This window comes from Marmota flaviventris, chromosome 7, assembly GCF_047511675.1.
Source record: "Marmota flaviventris isolate mMarFla1 chromosome 7, mMarFla1.hap1, whole genome shotgun sequence".
Classification (NCBI taxonomy): Eukaryota; Metazoa; Chordata; class Mammalia; order Rodentia; family Sciuridae; genus Marmota; species Marmota flaviventris.
The window spans coordinates 66,753,955-66,776,596 of NC_092504.1; the positions used below are offsets into that span (position 1 = coordinate 66,753,955).

Sequence of the window (22,642 nt, forward strand, 5' to 3'; positions counted from 1 at the left end):
CCCAGCCCTTTTTATTTTTTATTTTGAGACAGGGTCTTTTTAAGTTGCTGAGGCTGGTCTCGAACTTCCTCCTATCTTAGCCTCCTGAGTTGCTGGGATTACAGGTGTCCACCACCACTCCCAGCTTGGAAACTTTTTTCTTTAAAAAATGATTGATTCTGGCTCTGTGTCACACACCTGTAATCCCAGTGGCTTGGGAGTCTGAGGCAGGAGAATTGTGAGTTCAAAGCCAGCTTCAGCAAAAGCGAGGTACTGAGCAACTCAGTGAGACCCTGTCTCTAAATAAAAAATACAAAATAGGGCTGGGGATGTGGCTCAGTGGTCAAGTGCCCCTGAGTTCAATTCCTGGTACCCTCACAAAAAAGCACTTTTGCTTGTCAGTAGAAAGGGTAAATTTTCCGTGAGAATTAATCTTAAATTTTGTGAATTTTGAAGTATGTAAGATTTTTAGTTATATATTGTCTGCATAAAATGTGACCAGTAGGATAAAGAAGAAAATAAAACTACCTATAATCCTACCTGCTACCATAATTGCTATTATTGTTTTAATATATGTATATAGAAATACATTTTAATGGTATTTAAAACATACTGTTTTATTTCATTTTTTAATTTAGCAAAAAGCATATGGTGACTATAATCAGAGTAATTATTTTAACTATATTTATGTTATAAAAGTATTCTACCTTTTTATGTACCACAACTTGACTACCATAAATACTGTAATAGGTGATGTCCATTTCTTTTCAATTACAGATATTTATAAATAACTGTACAAATGCATATTCTTGTATGTCAATGTGTGGGTTTGATTATCTTCTTAGGATTTTTTTTTTTTCTGGAGATAAAATATAGTGGGTTAAGAGCATATGTAATTAAAGGATTAAAGGTTAGAGAACATATTGCCAAAAATTGTTCTCTAGGAAAGTTATGCCAAGTATAGTCCCACTAGTAGTATATGATATGCCTCAGAATTGGCAGTTGTTCTTTCAAGATCCTTGCTTTATGAAATTATCTGAGAATTATAAGCAACTAAGATATAATGTGATCAATATGATGAAATAAAACTTATGTTAAAATTTTCTATAAGTCAGTAAAAAGTTTGATTTCCTTATATTAACAGTATATATAGGAAAGGAAAAATAGTGTTTTTTATTATTGTTAAAAATTTTCTTTATAAAATATCGAATCATTCTGTATTTTTTCTAGACAGTACAATGTAGATTATAAACTGGAGACTTACCTGAAGATTGCTAGGCTATATCTGGAGGATGATGATCCCGTCCAGGCTGAGGCTTACATAAATCGGGCATCATTACTTCAGAATGAATCAACCAATGAACAGTTACAGATACATTATAAGGTAACAGATAAACTTTTGTATTGGAGAATCATACTGTACTAAGATGTTCCAGATCATCTGATAAGAGCTTTTATTTTAGAAATTCTCTTTGTGTATGTGTCATTCTTTATTGCTTTTGTTTTTTAATTTTGCCCCTAATTGGAACATTTTCCCACTCTCTAGGTATGCTATGCACGTGTTCTTGATTATAGAAGAAAATTCATTGAAGCTGCACAAAGGTACAATGAGCTTTCTTACAAGACTATAGTCCATGAAAGTGAAAGACTAGAGGCCTTAAAACATGCTTTGCACTGTACCATCTTAGCATCAGCAGGTAAACACATAATTTATGCTTAATGAAGTTAGTTATCTTTGCTTAATAATTTTAGGGTGATTACTGTTGGAAAATTTAGCAAGGAATGTCTTTTAAGTGGTGTCTTAATATAAATATGACAAATTTAGCAGGTATTTAAATAAGTCAAAACCAGTAATAAAATGAATTGTTAACTTTAAAAATTTAATATGCATGTTTTAGACTTGGCATTCATACTTTTTTTCTTTTTTGTATTGGGAATTAAACCCAGGGGTGCTTTACCACTGAGCCACATCCCCAGCCCTGTTTTGTGTATTATTCAGAGACAAGATCTCAGTGTGGTGCTTAGGGCCTCAATAAGTTGCTGAGGCTGGTTTTGAACTGGTGATCCTCCTTTCCACACTGGCTTTTTCTTTAATAAATACAATGAATTAACTTTTTACTCAACTATAGCAGGTAAATCACTCAAGTACAAAGGACTCTTAAGACATTAGGAAGAACATTAAGAAGGAATGCCTGCCAGGTACGGTGGCACATGCCTATAATCCCAGTGGCTTGGGAGGCTGAGGCAGGAAGATCACAAGTTCGAAGCCAGGTTTTAGTAATATAACAAGACCCTGTCTCAAAATGAAAAATTAAAAAAAAGGACTGGGGATGTGGCTCAGTGGTTAAGCATCCCTGGGTGTAATCCATGGTACAAAAAATAAAACAGAGGAGAAGGAATGCTTATTCTAGGAATGGGGATACAGCTCAGCAGTAGAGATTTTGCCTTGCATGTGTGAAGCCCTGTTTTCTATTTCCAGTACTTGGGAAGGGTTCAGGGGAACCATAACTTTTCTAAATCCTTCTGAAATCTTCAGTCTTGGGCCATATTCATTTGAGAGCCCAATAACAAATTCAAGCCACTCATTTTGTTCTTTATGAAATAGTAGTCTTACTTACTTTTTGTTGCGAAAATGATAGTACATAAACATGGTGTTGCTTCATTTTCTAAAGAACTATCACTTCTTCCTAGTATTTCTTGCAATACAGAAGTACTTTTTATACCCAATTAATAACATGATACACAGTTTTGCAACTTCTTTTTTCATATGATTAAATAGTATAGTGATCTTTGTGTCAGTACACACATTCATTTTGATTTTCTATTTTCTGGCTCCATCATAAAGTATATAGTCCGTGACAGACAATGTTATAGTAATTATGCACATGGTAAGTATACGTGTAGGTTAAATTCCCAGGTCCAAAGGAACATACTTTTAACTTTTTAATATATACTTTAACTTTTTAATATAAGTTATTCATTGCCCTTTAATATTACACTAAAAAAAAAAAGTTCATGAGTACCTGATTCCTCACATAGGTATTACCAAGTTTTTTTTTATCTTTGCTAATCTGATAAATGAAAAATTGTGTCTCATTTTAGTTTTAATTCACATTTCATTTGTTATGAATGTTCTTAAGCATTTTTTTATGTGTTTAAAAAAAAATCATTGTTGAAAAACCGGTATTTTCTTTCTGAGTGAATTATGTATTTATGTCCATTGGCCATCCATTTTTTGAATTGTTCATCCTTTTCTTGATAACTTGTGAAAGCTTTTTATATATAAAAGGTGATTAACAAAAATATTTCAAATTTGTTTTCAAATTTTTTGGCTTGGTTTTTAACATCCCCTCCACCACCCCCCAAAAAAAAGTTCCCTAGAAGCTTATTTTATATGTGTATGTGTGTGTGTGTGTGTGTCTTTTTTAAAAATATTTTCTTAGATGTCAATGGACCTTTATTTTATTTATTTATATGTGGTGCTGAGAATCAAACCCAATACCTCATGCATGCTACGCAAGTGCTCTACCACTGAGCCACAACCCCAGTCCCAAGCATGTATTCTTACCACTGAGCTATAACCCTAATCTCTAATTTTTATATAGTTAAATTTATTAATCTTTCTCTTATGGTTTCTAGGTTTAGTTGTGTTGCTTAGAAACGTTTTTCCTACTCTGACATTTATATATATTTATATATTATGTATTTTAAAAAATATATGTATATTACATATATAAAATATATACTATATAATATTTATAAATGTATGTTTATATTATATAGTTAAAATATATGTTATATGCACATACATATATTTTTAACTATATATTATATATATTTAATATATATTAAAATTCAGTTTCCTCATGTTTTCTTTGAATACTTCTGGTTCTCTAATTCTTGAATGTTAAGACCTCTTTACTTTCTGAAAAATTGAGAACCCTAGAGAAATTTTGTTTATAGAACATAACTACTCTGATTAATGAGGATTGACTGTATTTTGATAGGAAAAAATGAGATCATAAATTATGATTGTTTTTCATTGAAGAAACATTGTAAAAGTATTTGATGCTTATGTTTCCCTTAGGACAGCAGCGTTCTCGGATGTTAGCTACTCTTTTTAAAGATGAAAGGTGCCAGCAACTTGCTGCATATGGGATCCTAGAGAAAATGTACCTAGATAGGATCATCAGAGGAAATCAACTTCAAGAATTTGCTGCCATGCTGATGCCTCACCAAAAAGCAACTACAGCTGATGGTAATGATCATGTCTTGCACATATGTAGGTATAGCTAATGGAAAGTGTTAAATTAGAAGCATCTTACTGTCTTTTCATAACATTTCATTATAACTACTTTATGATTAAAAACAGGAATATGCCGGGTGTGGTGGCACACGCCTATAATCCTAGCAGCTTAGGAGGCTGAGGCAGGAGGATTGTGAGTTCAAAGCCAGCCTGAGCAAAAACAAGGTGCTAAGCAACTCAGACCCTATCTCTAAATAAAATACAAAATAGGGCTGGGGATGTGGCTCAGTGGTTGAGAGCCCCTGATTCAATCTGTGGTACCACCCACTCCCCACAAAAAAAGAGGAATACTATATTTACTGAAGATGAATATGATACACAGACATGGGCTTGACATATATTTTTAAATAGCTCCTATTGGAAAGCATTTTGTGAAATAATGCAGTTTTTGGAAACTCATGAAAGCAAAAGAAATTATGGACTATACTGATAATGCCTGAGTATGTGTGTGGTGCTAGGTATTGAACCCAGGGCCTTGTGCATACAAGGCAAGCTTTCTATCAAGTGAGCTATATCCCTAGCCCAATACCAATGCCTATTTTTAAAGAAACTTGAACCAATAATGTAATCTTAAACATCAGATTGTAACAACGCATAATTATCCGATCCTATTTTAGGGCAAAATTTGGCACAGTAGCTTGCCCAAGGTTACACAAGATGTAGTATTGCCAATAAGAATAGAACTTGGTGTCATATTTCCTAGTAATGGGATGTATCTGCTTAAGTCAGACTGCCTTGCCAGGAAAACTGTTTTCAGTAGTTGCTTATTGAAAACATAAATTGTTTTATGTGCATTTGCATACAGAGGTTTTAAAGTAGCTTATAATGGTAACATATATGATACTAAAAAACATAGGTGTAGACAAGTAGAAACATGGAAAAGATCAAGAAAAGCATGCATATTGTTATAGAACATAACTACTACTTGCTGCCTTGAATTCACTCTCATCCTATATCAAAGAGAAATTAGCTGTAAAGAGTCAGCCATAAAGCTGACTAGATTTAGCTGTGTAAGTGTTAATAGTGACTAGCTGAAAGATGCACACTTCATCCAATCTTACTGCTCTGAGTTAAACCAGATCAGTGAAGGGATTATATTGACTTCATTGAATTTCTTTTGTTTAATTGCACTTAAGCAACTCAGTTCATTCTCATTTACTCTCTAGAGGAGATATTTTTTCTATAGAATTTACTTTATGCAGGTCTTCAGGAAAAATTTCCTTTAATGTTTTAGAATTAGTTCTAGTTCTGAGCATTTAGTTTTTAATCTTATTTAAACACATTGGGAATAGATAAGCTGATTTTCTTATTTTACTTGGCTGCTAGAAAACTTAAAATTAAATTTGTAGCCTATCTATCTGTCAATGTACGTATGTGCTTTGATGGGAGCTGTTCTTTCTTTCTTTTCTTTCCTTTCCTTTCCTTTCTTTTCTTTTCTTTCCTTTCCTTTCTTTTCTTTTTGGTATTGGGGATTTAACCTTAGGGTACTTTACCACTGAGCTGTAACCTCAGCCCTTTTTCTTTTGGACAGGGTGTCAATAAGTTGCTCAGGGCCTTGCTAAGTTGTTGAAGCTGTCCATGGAACTTGGAATCTTCCTGTCTCAGCCTCAGGCCTGTGCCACTGAACACAGCTCCTTTTTTGGGGGGGTACTGGGGATTGAACTCGGGGCACTTGACCACTGAGCCACATCCCCAGCCCTATTTTATGTTTTATTTAGAGATAGGTTCTCACTTGCCATTGCTGAGGTTGGCTTTGAACCCGTGATCCTCCTGTCTCAGCCTCCAAACTACTGACATTACAGGTGTGCACCACCATGCCCAACTCTTTTTTTCTTTTTAAATTCTCTTTTTGGTGTATTCTGCGCAGCTATAGACTCTTTAAGTTGTCTGACACACCACTTAAAAGCTAGATAAGGGGGCTAGGTTTTGGCTCCATGGCAGAGCGCTTGCCTCACACATGTGAGACACTGGATTTGATCCTCAGCACCACATAAAAATAAACAAACAAAATAAAGATATGTGTCTATGTATAATTTTAAAATATATTTAAAAAGCTAGGTAAAATTTTTAGAAGTTGTTGAAATTGATATAGTTGAGCTTCAGGTATAACTTTGACTTTAATATGTAATTAATTAGATAATTTTTTTAGAAAAGAAGAATATTCCCCCAGTATCTCTGAGGAACAAATGATTCTCATGTGTGACTATATACAGAGAAAATATGTGTCTTATTTCTCTTTCTTTTTAGACCTCATTTCTTTCCTTATTTATCTTTTTTGGACATTTTTGTTTACTGATATTCCCACACTAAGCTTACAATCTTGATTTTGGAACTGGAGGTTGAACCCAGATGTATTGTATCACTGAACTACATCCCCATCCCTTTTAATTTTTTACTTTGAAACAGGGCCTCATTAAGTTGCTGAGGCTGGACTCAAACTTTCAGTCCTCCTCCCTCAGCCTCCTGGGTTGCTGGGATTATAGGCTTGCACCACCCATGCTCAGCTCTTAACTTGCAATCTTTTTTTTTTTTTAAAGACTTGGGCAGTTTCTTTTATTTCTTAATTTTTTTTTTAAAGAGAGAGAGAGAATTTTAATATTTATTTTTTAGTTTTTGGTGGACACAACATCTTTGTTTGTATGTGGTGCTGAGGATCAAACCCAGGCCACACACATGCCAGGTGAGCACGCTACCGCTTGAACCACATCCCCAGCCCCTTAACTTGCAATCTTAAAACAATTTTTGTTTTGATTTTAGTGGTTTCTAATATTACTAGAATTGTGCAATATTATTACTAATCTATTTTCTGTCTTATAGGTTTATCTATTTTGGACATTTTAAATAAATGGAATCATATATGGCCTTTTGTGGCTGACTTTTTTCACTTTGCATAATGTTTTCAAAGTTCAAACATAGTGCATGTCAGTAATTCATTCCTTTAATATAAAGGAATACCAAAGAATATTCTATCATGGGATGTACCATTTTACTTATTTGCTTATCATTTGATGGGCATTTAGGTTGTTTTTATTTTGGGGCTATTAATGCTACTATGAACTTCTGCATGAATGTTTTTGTATGTATATGTTTTCAGTTCTATTGAGTGTACTCCTAGAAATGGAATTACTGACTCCTAGAAATGGAATTACTGAATCATATGGTAACTTTGTGTTTTTATTAGTCTTTTTTTTTTTTTTGGACTGGGGATTGAACCCAGGGATGCTTAACCACTGAACCGTAGCCCAACTTCTTTTTATTTTTTATTTTGAGATAGGGTCTGGCTAAGTTGCTTAGGGCCTTGCTAAGTTGCTGAGGCTGGCTTTGAACTTGTGATTCTCCTGCCTCAGCCTCCTGTATCCCTGGAATTACAGGTGTGCACCACTGCACCAGTCTTTTAAGAATCTGCCAATGTGTTTTTCAAATAGTAGCTGCATTTTATATTCCTTATAACTGGTGTAAGTTTTCCAGTTTTACCACAGTCTTATCCATACTTGTCGTTATAAATTTTTTTTATTTATCCATCCTACTGGGTGAAGTGGTGTATCATTGTGATTTTGATTTGCAGTTCTCTGGTAACTAATAATGTTGAATACCTTTTCATTATGCTCATTGCCCTTTTGTGAATCTTCTTTGGGAAAATATCTTTTCAGATCCTTTACCAATTTTTAAATTGGGTTATGTGCCCTTTTATTATTATATTGTAAAAATGCTTTAGATAGTCTAGATACAAGTGCCTTACCAGATAAATGATTGGGAAATATTTTTTTCTCATTCTGTGTATAGTCTCTTTACTTTTTTTTTTTTTTTTCAATGCTGGGAATTGAACCTAGGGCCTTACATATGTTAGGCGTGTGTTCTACCACTGAGCTACACCTCTAGCCTTCTTCACTTTTTTTTTTTCACTTTACTTTTTTGATGGTGTCCTTTGAAGTATGAAAGTTTTTAATTTTGATGAAGTACAGTTTATTTGTATTCTTTTTTTCTTGTCCTTTGGTGTCATGTATAAGAAACCATTGCCTAATTCAAGGTTATGAAGATTTACTCTATTAAAAGTTTCATGGGAATAGCCCTTACATTTAGGTCTTTGATTTATTTTGAATGAATTTTTTTATATGGTGTGAGGTAGGGATCTAACTCAATTCTTTTGCATGTGTATATCCAGTGGGCCCAACAACATTTGTTGAAAAAACTACTACTTTTCCCATTGAATTGTCTTGGTACTCTTGTTGACCACCAATTGACCATAAATGTGAGTGTATTTCTGGACTCTTTAAGTTTTGTTCCATTGAATAATAGTTCTGCCCTTATGCCAGTACTACAATGTCTTGATTGCTATGTCTTTGTAATAGGTTTTCAAATTGGGGAATGTAGATTCTACAACTTTGTTCTTTTTAAAGATAATTTGTTTTTAAGATGTTGATGGACCTTTATTTTATTCATTTATTTATATGTGGTGCTGAGAATTGAACCCAGTGCCTCACATATGCTAGGCAAGCGCACTACCACTGAGCCACAACCCAGCCCTCAAGATTATTTGGTTCTTCTGGGTTTTTTCAATTTTCAGATGAATTTTAGAATCAACCTATCAATTTCTACAAATTAGCAAGCCAAGGTTTTGATAGGGGGATTGCATTGAATCTGCCTTCTTAACTATATCAGCCTTTCCCACTTATTCAGTTATTTTTAAAAAAATATTTTAATTAGGTGTGACAGAAGAATGCATTTTGATATATTACACACGATTGCAGCACAACTTTTCATTTCTCTGATTGTACACGATGTAGCGTCGCACCATATGTGCAATCATACATGTACCTGGGTAATAATATCCCATCACATTCCATCATCTTTCCTGCCCCCATACTCCCTCCCCTTTCTTCTCTACCCTTTGCCCAAAGTTCCTCCATTTTTCCCATACCCCCCCCACCCCCCGCCCCATTATGGATTAGCATCCACTTATCAGAGAGAACATTCAGCCTTTGGTATTTTGGGATTGACTTACTTCACTTAGCCTGATCTTCTCCAATTCTGTCCATTTACCTGCAAATGCCATAATTTTATTCTGTTTTAATGCTGAGTAATATTCCATTGTGTATATATACCACAGTTTTTTAAATCCATTCATCTATGGAAGGGCATCTGGGTTGGTTCAACAGTTTAGCTATTGTGAATTGAGCTGCTATAAACTGTTCAGTTATTTTTAATTTCTTTCAGCAGTGTTTTATAAACTATAAGTTTTATATTTTTTGTTCCTAAGTACTTTGTGTTTTTTGATGTTCTTTAGACACAATTGTTTTCTTAATTTTATTTTGTTTGTTCATTAATGATATATATGAATACAATTGATTTTGTGGATAAATAGATTTTTATAAGTTACACCATTAGAAGATTTCAGTTCTGCCTCTATAAAAAATATTGTCCCTATTTCTTTCTTTCTTATTTTTTTAAATTTATTTTTAGTTGTAGATGAACAGAATACCTTTATTTATTTATTTATTTTTATGTGGTTCTGAGGATCAAACTCAGTGCTTCATACATGCTAGGCAAGTGCTCTACCACTGAGCCTTAACCCCAGCTCCTACTATTCTTAATTCTCAGCTGTTACATTATCACAGTAATGATTATAAGAGAAAATTTTAAGAAATAAGATTTAAAAATTACTAAAACGTTGTATTTTCCCATTTGCAGTTATACTTTTGTTTGTTTTTATTTGTTTGTGGTACTGGAGATTAAACCAAGGGGCACTCCACTACTGAGCTACATTCCCAGCCCTTTTTATTTTGTAATTTTTAATCAAACAGTTAAATTCATTCACTTAGTAAGTACTTAGCAATCGCTAATTTTGCAAATGCTGTTTTATTTTTATTTAATTGTATGTTAATCAAATTGTATCAAATAAAGGAGTATTGGTTACTTTTAAAATACTGATCAGAGGAATAAGGGTAATGATTTTGAGCAGAGCAGAAAATCAATAAAAGGTCTAGTTATTATACCCTAGAAATTTTCAGAAAAAAAGATGCATCTTTTTAAAGTTTATGATATGTAACTATCTTATTTATATTTAAGGTTCTAGCATCTTGGACAGAGCTGTTATTGAACACAATTTGTTGTCTGCAAGCAAATTATATAATAATATTACCTTTGAAGAACTTGGAGCTCTTTTAGAGATCCCTGCAGCTAAGGTATTTTCTTGATTCTAACACATAAAAAGGAAGTTAAGACTCAGAACTGTTGAAGTAATGAGAAAATAAAATACATAGTTGGTAAATATTGTCAACCACTGCAGCAAAAATAAAACTACATTATAACACATAAAAACCCTCAAGTAAATGAAAATAAATTGTTTAAATACTAAAATGCTATTGTAATGGAATTGCCTTGGTACTTTTAGTTTTGGTTTTTTAAAATTGTGTTTTATGATAAAGTTATCTAAAATGGAAATCTGTAGACTTCCAGATTATGACACCCATTTCATGAGGATATCTTTGTTTAGTATTTATTTATATCTGCTTCATAATGATTTCTGATTTTTAAAAAATTGATATTGATACATGCCTTCTTTTTTCTGCACTAGATTAACTTGAAGGTTAAATATTTCATCTTTTTTTTTTAATATATTGTTTTTAGTTATAGTTGGACATAATACCTTTATTTTATTTATTTATTTTTATGTGGTGCTGAGGATCAAACCCAGCACCTCGCACGTGCTAGGCGAGCGCTCTACTGCTGAGCCACAACCCCAGCCCCAAATATTTTATCTTTTTGAGAGAATGATATGGCAATGCCTCAGGCTTTTCTGTTGCAATTTCTGTGATCAGTTTTAATTTAAAAAATGTGTCTTAAGTATATATGAGGAATTTACTCCTAAGGAATTTAATTTCATTAGGATTGAGTTAGCCATATATAAATTTAATTTCATTCTTAGGATTGAATTACTAGGGAATTTAATTTCATCCTTAGGATTTACTAAGGACTTACAAGAAAATTTAATTTCACTCTTCCAAGTTGGTTGGTCATATATAAATTCCAACAATATACCAACGGTATGTAAAGGGTGTTTCAGTTATTTACAAAATGTTCTCTCAATTTTAAATAGTATTAAAAGTAAGCAACTTTAACCTTAAAGTCAGACAATTATGGGTCCAATTCCCCTTTTATCTGATAGTGAAATTTCAATTTAGGATTTTCTAACAATTTCTTTTTGGGAACCAAGACTTAAGTTACCATTTAAAAGATGCTTTCTTCTTAGATTTTGAGGTATAATCCCCTTGCTGATCCTAAAAGAAATGAATGTACTTGAAACAATAAATGATAGTCGTAGTCTGTTAGGAGTGATTTAATTGCTTTTGAAGTAATAAATGACTTCCATTGCTGTTTGCATTCACATACTAGACATTAAATATGTCTTCAGGAGCTAAGATGGAAGATCCTTTGCTCCCCTTTAACTGTCTTAAATCCTTTTGAATATGAACATCTATTCCTTCTTTTAAAATAGTTTTTTAAATATATAACTTTCTTAAAGAGTTTTTGGGACAATAAACACTGTGGAAATTGAAATGAAATAAAAACTAGTTTGGCTTTTTTTTCCTCCAGGGGAAGATCCTAGTGAAAAGAAAATAGTTAGTTTGATTTTGAGAAGAAGAGAAAATTGGTCAAAGGGTTAGATTCTTGGTTAAAATCTGACAAGAATGTATCCAAATTGACTTAAAATAATGTAATGCCCACAAATAATTAGGAAAATAAGCAGATTTATAAGACATGTTTTTCTAATGGTTGGCAGATGAATGTATATGTAAAGCTTAGAGATAGATAAACCAGAAGTTTTCAATTCTCTTATATATGAATAACTGTTAGATGTAATAAGTTTGAAGATTTATTGTTTTTTTTTTTTAATAGGCGGAAAAGATAGCATCCCAAATGATAACAGAAGGACGTATGAATGGATTTATTGACCAGATTGATGGAATAGTTCATTTTGAAAGTAAGAAGTTTTGTGTATCTGTTTTATGAAATGGCAGTGAATTTTGCACGTTTGATTAAAATATATTGAATAATTTCTTTTGACACAGAATTTTACTACTGGAGTAAGCTTATTTCTAAGAAATAATTTTAAATAACTTTATATTCATGAATCTGCTTAATGCAGCATTTGCTAAACTAAGGAAAAATTGAAACTTGAATTTTATCAGTTTACTCAATTACTTATCAAACATTTATCGACCTCATAAGATGTATTGGGCATGTGGAAAAGCCAGTTGCATTTTCTATTCAGCAGCTCATTAAACTAATGGAAGCCAGCAGGTAAGTGGATCCCTTGACTTTGTCTGATATCTTTTCTGCTCTTTATTCCCACATCCATTACACCCTGGTCTTTGTTATATCCAGAACTGTTCCACTCTGACCATAACCTTTTCCCTTTTTCTCTGTTGATCTGTCTCAGTTACTCCCATTCTACTTACTCCCATCCCACAGCTCTTCCTTGACCACATGGGAGCTGCTGATTGACTGTTTTCTTCCTTCCAGTCAGTGAAACCCTTTTATTTGTCTTTACTTTTCTTTCTAATTGGCTTGGATTCCATAATCCATTAGTTTAATTACTTTTTTACAGGTGCCCTAGAATACTTACTTGCCTGTTGACTTTTTATTCCAGCTGTCCAGGAAACTTCACCTTGAAAGACAGAATGTCTTTTCCAAACCTGCATATGAATAGCTAGCTAGTGTTGCTGGAGGAGGATCAAGTATCAGACAGGTACACTGAAAATTTAAGATCACACGTCCTCAATACTACCTGGGATTCATGGTACATTTTTCTAGTCCACCACTGTGCAATAACTATTTTGGATTTGATTTTTCTTTATCCTATGACTTTTTTCCTCTCTCTGAACAAAAACCCTTATTTCCTGTTTCACAAAATAAGAAAAAGAAAATGCATCATTGTGAAGTTATTTTAACCTCTTGATCAGATTTAAAACCTCTAAATTTTAGGTATAGACCTAAATATTTTTTTGTCTTTCTTGTTATATTGGAGATGTTTTCCATCTCCCTGTCCATTTCTTTTGCCCGTGCTTCTCTAGCCTCTACTTCCCCACCCACTCACTTAAAAAGAAGAAGAAAAGTACTGTTTTAGGAACTTGAAGTTAGCAGTTAAAGTTTTGTTTGTTTTCATTTTTTTTTTTACTTTGTTGGCTTTTTTTTCATTAATATTTAAGTGTACACAGGTCTCTCCCATTTAAAGAAAGATCCTTTTATCTTTGAGGCTTCATCTTGACTTTTCAACAAAATGAATGGTGTTGCTCACTTTCCCTTTTGGACACCTCACTACTATCACTGTTGCTGCCTTGATTTCTTTCTTCTCCAGCCCATTTTTCTGCTTTCCTTACTACTTCACCAGGTATTCTTTGCAGTCATTGTAGATTCTGTGGTACCTTTAAATATTGGAGTTACTTATGGTCCCCTTGATTCAGCTACCATCTCTTTGTAGACAGTGGCTACATTTACTTTCATGTCAATATTTGATTCTCAGCCCATGGCTTTAGTTCATTATTACAGTGTTTGTACTTGACTGCTTCATGGGCATCTTAGAATGAACACATATCCAAAACTGAATTCATTATCTCTCTTTCTTGTGTGATCCTAGCCATTCAAAAACTGCATTGTTCACTTTCTCCAACATTCCTTGTTCTTAACGTCCTCTTCTTCACTGCCTAGAAACATGCCAGTTATTCCTTTTAATGGCATATAGAATCCTTTTGCTTTTCTTCATTTTGTACTACTTGCCAACCTATTCTTTTTTTTTTAAATATTTTTTTAGTTGCAGTTGGACACAATGCCTTTATTTTATTTATTTTTATGTGGTGCTGAGGATCGAGCCCAGTGCCGCACATGTGCTAGACGAGCGCTCTACCGCTGAGCCCCAGCCCCAGCCCTGTCACCTATTCTACTATTCTAACTCTACTATCCTAACCTTTTCTGCTGTAGAGACAGAAGCCTTTCCCCTACTTCATATCTACAATTGCTCCTTTCTAATCTTTTTTCCTACTAGCCAGAGTGATTGTGATCTTTTAAAAATGCAAACATAAAAAAGAAATTTTAAAAAACTCTTTAACGATTGAATCATGTTGTTTTTATTTACACTCTGATGAATGACTTCCCTGTTGCTTGTCAAAGCTCTACAAAGTTTCCAAAATACCCTTCCTGATCCTCTTTAGCTTTCTCTCACCAATCCAGCCACATAGTTCTTTGTATTTTTTTCAGCATTGTAAATTTTTGCCTCTATCAAACCTCCTAAATATTCACCCTCTTTAGCCATCTTTGTTTTGTCCCATGTCTCAATTTGAACAGTGTTAATCAGTAGTGATCTTCTTATCTCTCCAGATTAGGGGTAGCTTTCTGTGTTCTCATGTCACCCTGAATTTCTTCCTAACATTAATCTTAATTATTTTCAATTGTATATCTTTGTCTAAATGTTTCCTTCTGCTTCCAAGCTGAACTTCCTGATGGCAGATATTAATACTGTCATATTTTACACAGTATATTCAACATCCAGTGACCAGTGCACTGAAAATGAGAAATAAACACTGTAGATGATGAGTAGCATGGCAGAGGTATCACCAAGGAAGGGTCATTCAAATTAACTTATATTAAGTTAATATATAAAATATTTTTCTAAGATCTCAAAAAATAATGGTAAATATGCTCATAATAAGTAAAGCATTACAATGGTAAATAAAGGAAGCATTCATAATATTTTCCCACTCCCTATTCTTTTCCTCTAAGGTCTCCGATGTAACTAATGATGTCTGTGAACCTTGTGTGTCTTTCTAGATGCTATGCAAGTAATGTAAAAACATAGATGTCTTTTAAAAGTGGGATTACAAGTATTTTAAAGTACATAGTACTTAAAATTGCTTTTCAAATTTATTATACTATGGATATATTTTCAAGTTATAAAATAGCAATCTAATTTGTTTTATAGCTATGTAATATTTCATTGAGTTCAAATCTTTACCATTGTCAAGTGGTTGCCTTTTTTTTTTTTTTTTTTTTAATTAGTGGGGTTTGAACCTGTGGGTGCTCTACCACTGAGCTACATTCCTGGTCCTTAATTTTGGGATAGAGTCTCATTAAAATGTCACTGAGGGCTACATTAAGCTGCTGAGGCTGGCCTGGAACTTGTGATCCTCTTGCCTCAGCCCTGTGAGCTAGTGGGATTATAGGCCTGTACCACCTTGCTTGGCTTCCTTCTGTATTTATGTACCAATACACTTATTTCTATAGAATACACTTATTTCTATAGAACAGGCTTAGAAGTAACATTGTTGCATCAAAGGATTTGTTATTGTTGTTGTTTTGGTGTGTGTGTGTGGTGCTAGGGATTGAACCCAGGGCCTTGTGCATGCAAGGCAAGCACTCTGTCAACTGAGCTATATCCCCAGCCCTCAAAGGATATGTGTATTTTTACTTTTAAGAGATACTACCAGTTAGCTTTCCAGAAAAGTATAGCTGTTTAGAATTCTACCAGAATGAGAAAATGAATCTTCAATAGCTGGATATCATGGCTTTCTAAATCTTTTGCTATTTAACGGGGGGAAATGACATTATTATTTACGTATGTATTTTTTTAGCATTAATGAAGTTTAATACCTTTCCATTTGTTTGGCATTAGCATTTTCAATTCTGTAAATTAATGTTATTTTTTCTTGTCTATTTCCTTCTTTCTACCACACCTTTCCTGACCTTTCAGTATCTATTTTTTATAGTTTTTGGTATAATGATTGTTTTAACTTTGTTATATGTATTACTGATTTTTCCCCATCATATCAGGTTTTTTTTCTATAAGGGAAATGCATATTGTAAATGTGTTTTCTTAAACTTTTTCACAGCCAAACATGTCAATTTTATATTTTATGGTTTATCTGTGCCCCTTGTTGGTAAATTTTGCTGCTCTTCTGAATGAGACTGTATTGAAAAAAAAAATTGAAAATGTTTCTATCTTACCTTAGGGTAAAGCTAATGTTTTCCTAAAATTTCTTCTAATATTTTTATCTTTCTTTTGTTTTATATGTAGAAATTTAATCTATCTATATTTCATTTTTGTGGATGATTTAGGGTATGATCTAATTTTTCTAGATGAATAATCAATTATGCAAGTATAATTTATTAAGTAAGCATTCTTTCTGATTTGTGATCTCTGATATATGGTGGGTTCCACATACATGATTGCAAGTACTTCATTCACCTGATCTGCAACAATGTGATAATAAGTTTATTGTAAATGTTACTGTTGGTAAAGCACCCTACCCACCACTGCTTTTCACTTTATGGGATTGAAATCGCATAACATAACTAACCATTTTAAAGCAAACAATTTAGTACCACATACTCCCTCCCTATCTAGTGTACTTCCATCTCTATCTAGTTTTGAAAAAATTTTTGTTGCCCCAAAAGGAAATCCATGCCCATGAGCAGTTATTCCTATTCTTCCTTCCCCCAGCTTCTGGTGCTACCCAACTTCCTTCTGTCTCTATATTTTCCTATTATGAAATTTAATATAAATGGAATCATCTAATATGGGACCTTTTTGTTTCTTTCATTCAGCATAGTAAGTTTGAGGTTCATCCATGTTGTGGCATATCACAATTCTGCCCTTCTTTTTCATTTTCAAAATTATCTTGGCTAGTCTTAAACACCAATCTTCTATATATTAATATTAACTTAATGACTTTGTCCTGGTCATAAAACAAAATAGAAAGGGATTTCATTACATATCTATAACACAGGGAAAAATTGATATTTTTATGATATTACATATTTCCGCTTGGAATATGATTTATATCTACCCAATTTATTTTGTGTCTTTTATTATGATTTTTTGTTTGTTTGTTTGTTTGTTTGGTATCGGGGATTGAACTCAGGGGCACTTGACCACTGAGCCACATCCCCAGCCCTATTTTATATTTTATTGAGTTGCTTAGTGCCTTGCTTTTGCTGAGGCTAGCTTTGAACTTGCAATTCTCCTGTCTCAGCCTCCAGAGCCTCGTGGATTATAAACGTGCACCACCATGCCCGGCCTTTATTATGATTTTATATATCTTTTTCCATTAAATCTCTGCCCCTTATTGGTAAATTTTGCTGATCATCTGAATGAGACTTCCCTTCATTTTTTCATTTCTAACTACATTTTGCTGACATAGAGAAAAATCTGGTGGATTCAAGGTAGTGTTTTGGGTGGTTGTTATTGGGTTTGTGTTTAAATGTTATTCAGAGTCAGAGGCAGTATTAGACTATATAAGTAGATTTATTTTCCCCTGTAGATGGCAGTGTTGTACTATTAGTTAAAGGAAAAAACGGCTTTAATAAGGGTGTGTGTGCATGCGTTCATGTGATTGAGGTTGTTTAGTTAATGACTTTATTTTGTTTTCAAGAATTCATAATAATAACATTTATCTGTGTGCATATGTTTTATGTTATATACTCTGTTAATGGTTTGAGTTCTTAACTATTGCTTAGTTAGCTCACCTATTTTAGCTAAGATTTTTGGAAAAAACTTTAGAAATAAATATTATTATATTTATCTTTTAATTCCCATTTGCTATAAATACAAAGGAGTCATTTCAGATTTTTTGCATTATTTACTTTTTTTTTTTTTTTAATTTTAGCACGAGAAGCCCTGCCAACATGGGACAAGCAGATCCAATCACTTTGTTTCCAAGTGAATAACCTCTTGGAGAAAATTAGTCAAACAGCCCCAGAATGGACAGCACAAGCCATGGAAGCCCAGATGGCTCAGTGAACCCTTACGGAACTTCTGTACACACTACATCTTTTTCCATGTTGTGCAGATTGATTTCACTTTCCCTCCAAAGCATTTGCATCGTGACCTTATACATTTCAATCCCTTTTATGCTGGATTCCACTTAAAGAAGACATTAGAGCAGGAAGTACAAGCATTTAAAAATACGTAGTTCCCGTATATTCAGGGTGTATTGAGCTAACTCAGATGTTTTGAAAGCTTTTTCTTTAAACAAAGGTAAAAATATCTATGGCTAAAAAGTTTGGAATTTGTGATAACTTTGTAGTCATGTAAACTTAAGTGCTTTGTGCCTCTAAAATGTGGTTATTCTAATAAATTGAGAAATGAGCCAAATAAAAGTAGTTCTTTGTTTTTAATTAGTGAAAAGTATTTTTTCCTTCAATTCAGCAGACATTGATTTATATTATATGCTACAAAACGAAGAAAAGCTATAATGCCTGTTCTCCAGAAATTCAAAGTGTCACCAAGCCAAGAGATAGTAAATTTAATCTTTGGAGTTGTATCAAGTACTAGAGCACACAAGGAGAAGCTGCCTCTTTGAAGCTGGGCCTATAGAGAATATGGTGAAGGACTTTAATAAAAAAAAATGTGAGTGACTTTCTATCTCAGCTCCAATATGTAAAAATCTCAGAAGTTAGCATGACATCCTCACAGCACAAAAACCACTAAACAGACTGTTTAGAGAAAGTGTAGAAAATTCTAGCCTCCTTTAACCTTTCTGTCATGTGAGGGGAGGAACAATAAAGAAACACTACTGAGCGTAACAACCAGGGATTAAACTAAAAAACAGAAATATATTATAGAAGGCTTCCCAAATACCATATAACCACATCAATAGGAATCCAGTATAATAACTGGATAATGAAAGCTACAAAACACATTTAAAAAGGAATTTAAGAAGGAATTCTTAGGAAAACCCAAAACAATGGAGGAGGGGAGAGAAAACAAGTCTTATTCAGTTATAGGTATAACAAACAGTCTGGGCCCTGCTCGGATTAACAAAAGCTTCAGTTAGAAGTCTAATTATCTATTGCTTGATATATCATATCTGGCTTTCAACCAAAAAACTAGAAGGCTGATAGGCCAGAAAACAATCTGAAGAGGTACATGAAGGATCAGAACTAGATTAAGAAATGGTTGGGGCTGGGGATGTGGTTGGGGCTGGGGATGTGGCTCAAGCGGTAGCGCGCTCGCCTGGCGTGCGGGCGGCCCAGGTTCGATCCTCAGCACCACATACAAACAAAGATGCTGTGTCCGCCGAAAACTAATAAATAAGTATTAAAAAATTAAAAAAAAAAAAAAAAGAAATGGTAAGGATATTGGAATTATCAGACCAGGAATTTAAAACAACTATGATTAACATATCAAGAGCTCTAATGGAAAAAGTAGACAACATGCAAGAACATAGGGTAATACAAGTGGAGAGATGGAAACTAAGAATCAAAGTGCTAGAAATAAATACTACCACAGAAATTAATGCTGTCAATGGGCTCATCATTAGGAGGTGAGGAACAATCCATAAGTTTAAACGTATGTCAACAGAAACTCCCCAAACTGAAAAACAAAGAGAAAAAAGAATGAGAAAAGTGAAACAATATCCAAGAGCTGTGGAACAATTAGGAAAAGTGTCATATGTAAATGTGAATGCCAGGAGGAAAAAAAAAGAGGGAAACAGAAGAAATATTTGAAATAAAAATTGTTAAGAATTTTCCAGAATTGATATACACCAAACCACAGTTCTAAAAAGCTCAAAACATCAAGTAAGAGTTGGGGATGTAGCTCAGTGGTAGAGTTCTTGCCTATCATGCATAAAAACTCAGGTACAATACACAACTCCAAGCCAATCAACCACCCAAAAAGGCCCAAAGCCAAAACGAAAATATCAAGTAGAATAAATACCAAAAAAACAAAACAAAAAACCCTACACCTAGTTATATTCAGACTGCAGAAAACCAAAGAGAAAATCTTGAAAAAAAAGCCAAAAGAATAAAACACCTTATCTGTAGAAGAACATGAATAAGAATTACATTGGATTTCTCATCAGAAATCATACAAAACAAGAGCAGACTGGAAATATTTAAGGTGTTAAAGAAAAACGCCCTACCACCATAGATTTTATATAGCAAAAATACCCTTCTAATATCACACACACACACACACACAAAAAAAAAAAAAAAACTAAGAATTTTCTGCCAGGAGGCCTGTCTTAGAAAAATGTTAAATTCTTCAGAGAGAAGGAAAACATAGGAGTTAAAAACTCAGACTTACATAAAGGAAGATTAGAGCAGAAAGAAATGAAAGTTAAAGCAGTATTTTCTTTTAAAAATTTGTAGTCAATCTAACAGATAACTAACTGGTCAAAGAAGTAATAGCAACAATGTATGGGTGATTATAACATATGGATAAGTGAAATGGTGTTTTGGATGGGAGTAATGAATTGAGAATACTCTCTAGTTACCTACACTACCATGAAACAATAGTGTTCTTTGAAAGTAGAATTAGATTGGTTGGAAATGTATATTGCAAACACGAGGGCAACCACTAATTTTTAAAAATTGCCATGCTAAGAGAAAATTGAATCAAAATGCTTACTTAAAACCAGACACAATAATACAGCATCAGGCTGGGGATATAGCTCAGTTGGTAGAGTGCTTGCCTCGCATGCACAAGCCCTGGGTTCAATCCCCAGCACACCCCCTTCCCCCACACAAATACAGTATCAAAATATGTCGGGTAAAAAATATATATACAAGGTAAACCAGAAGCTGGACACCATGGTACCCACCTAGAGCCCCACGGACTCAGGAAGCTGAGGTAGGAGGATAGCAAGTTCCAGGTTTGCCTCAGCAATTTAGCAAGACCCTATTAAAAAAATATATATATATATCACCCTAAGCCAAAAAACAGCCATAGGGCTAAAACTCTAAAATTGCAAGAAACAGTTTTAGACTTCTACATCCTCTGTCGCCAATAGCCAGCTTTAGTGGACAGAGAATCACTAAGGACATAGTTGAGCTCAACCTCTCAACTAACTAGACATAATTGACTATATAGATTGCTTCAAACAATGGGATCCACATTCTCAGGGTCACATGGAACATTCACTAAGACCACAAAACTAACTAAAACAAACAAACAAAAAAACTCATCCTAGTCCATAAAACACAACTTAACAAATTTAAAAGAATAGAACCCACACAATGTATACTTTCAGGTCACAACAGAATGAAACCAGAAATTAATAACATAAAAACAGCTGGAAAATCCTCAAATACTTGGAGATTAAATATCATGGTTCTAAACAATGCATGACTCAAAAAAGAAACCTTCAGACAAATTTCAAAATATTTTAAATACAATCAAAATACAACTTGTCAAAATTTGTGGGATACAGTACTAGAGAGATATTTATAGCATTGAATGCATTAGTAGAAAAGAAAACAGAATTAAAACAATAATCTAAGCTTCCAATTTAAGAAATTAGAAAAAAAGAGAAAATCAAATACCAATTAAGCAAAAGAGAGAATAATAAAATTAAAAGCAGACCAGATAAGAAATTGATAAGATTGAAAGTTGGAAATTAATAAATAAAAATCAATGAAAACAAAAAAACTGATGCTTTAAAAATAAAATTGGTAAACTGCAAGCTAAGCTAAGATAAAGAGAAAAGACAAATTACTAAAATCAGAAATGAAAGAGGGGTCATCACTACAGATGCCATAAATAATAAATTTGAACGGCTCTGTCCCTACAAACTCGATAATCTATGTGAAATGAAATTCCTGAAGGACACAATCTGCTATAATCCACACACAAAGAAACAATCTGAAAGGACCTATATTTGTAGAAGAAACTGAATCAATACCCAGGCATGGTGGCATTTGCCTGTAATCCCAGTGGCTCAGGAGGCTGAGGCAGGAGTCCAAAGCCAACCTCAGCAACTTAGTGAGGCCCTATCTCTAAATAAAATACAAAAAAGGGCTAGGTCTGTGGGTCAGTGGTTAAGTGCCCCTAAGTTCAATTTCTGGTACCAAAAGAAAAAAAATTGAATCAATAATCAATAACTTTTCATAACAGAAAGTACTAGGCCCAGATGGGTTCACTGATGAATGCTACCAAATATTTAAGAAAGAAATACCAGTTCTCAGGGTTGGGGATGTGGCTCAAGCAGTAGCGCGCTCGCCTGGCATGCGCTGGGCACTGGGTTAGATCCTCAGCACCACATAAAAATAAAATAAAGATGTTGTGTCCACTGAAAACTAAAAAAAAAATAAATAAATATTAAAAAATTCTCTCTCTCTCTTTCTTGAAAAAAAAGAAAAGAAAAGAAATACCAATTCTCTACAGTTGCTTCCAAAAAAAAGAAGCAGCAAAATTGCTTCTTAACCCATTCTATGATGACAGTCTTACCAAACCAGATTGAAAACACTATAAGAAAGAGAAACTATAGACCCATATTTCTCATAGATGCAAAAATTATTAATAAATAATAGCAAATCAAATCCAACAATGAGTAAAAAAAAAATATATATATATATATATAT

The 22,642-nt window shown here is 33.5% G+C and overlaps 1 protein-coding gene across 3 annotated transcripts in view; it reads left to right on the top strand.

Annotated features, from left to right (window-relative positions):
- Nucleotides 1–18,454, top strand: part of Cops4 (COP9 signalosome subunit 4) — a 33,857-nt gene extending 15,403 nt beyond the window's left edge. For 2 of the 3 annotated variants that reach the window (XM_027939828.2, XM_071614391.1), the window contains 6 exons: nt 1,210–1,363; nt 1,526–1,676; nt 4,067–4,237; nt 10,352–10,467; nt 12,182–12,266; nt 17,944–18,454. In XM_027939828.2, the coding sequence (XP_027795629.1) occupies nt 1,210–1,363; nt 1,526–1,676; nt 4,067–4,237; nt 10,352–10,467; nt 12,182–12,266; nt 17,944–18,077 (811 nt within the window). In that variant the 3' untranslated portion in view covers nt 18,078–18,454. The remainder of the gene's footprint in view (nt 1–1,209; nt 1,364–1,525; nt 1,677–4,066; nt 4,238–10,351; nt 10,468–12,181; nt 12,267–17,943) is intronic. The other variant, XM_027939829.3, reaches the window with a different exon arrangement.
- The last annotated feature ends 4,188 nt before the right edge of the window (nt 18,455–22,642 follow it).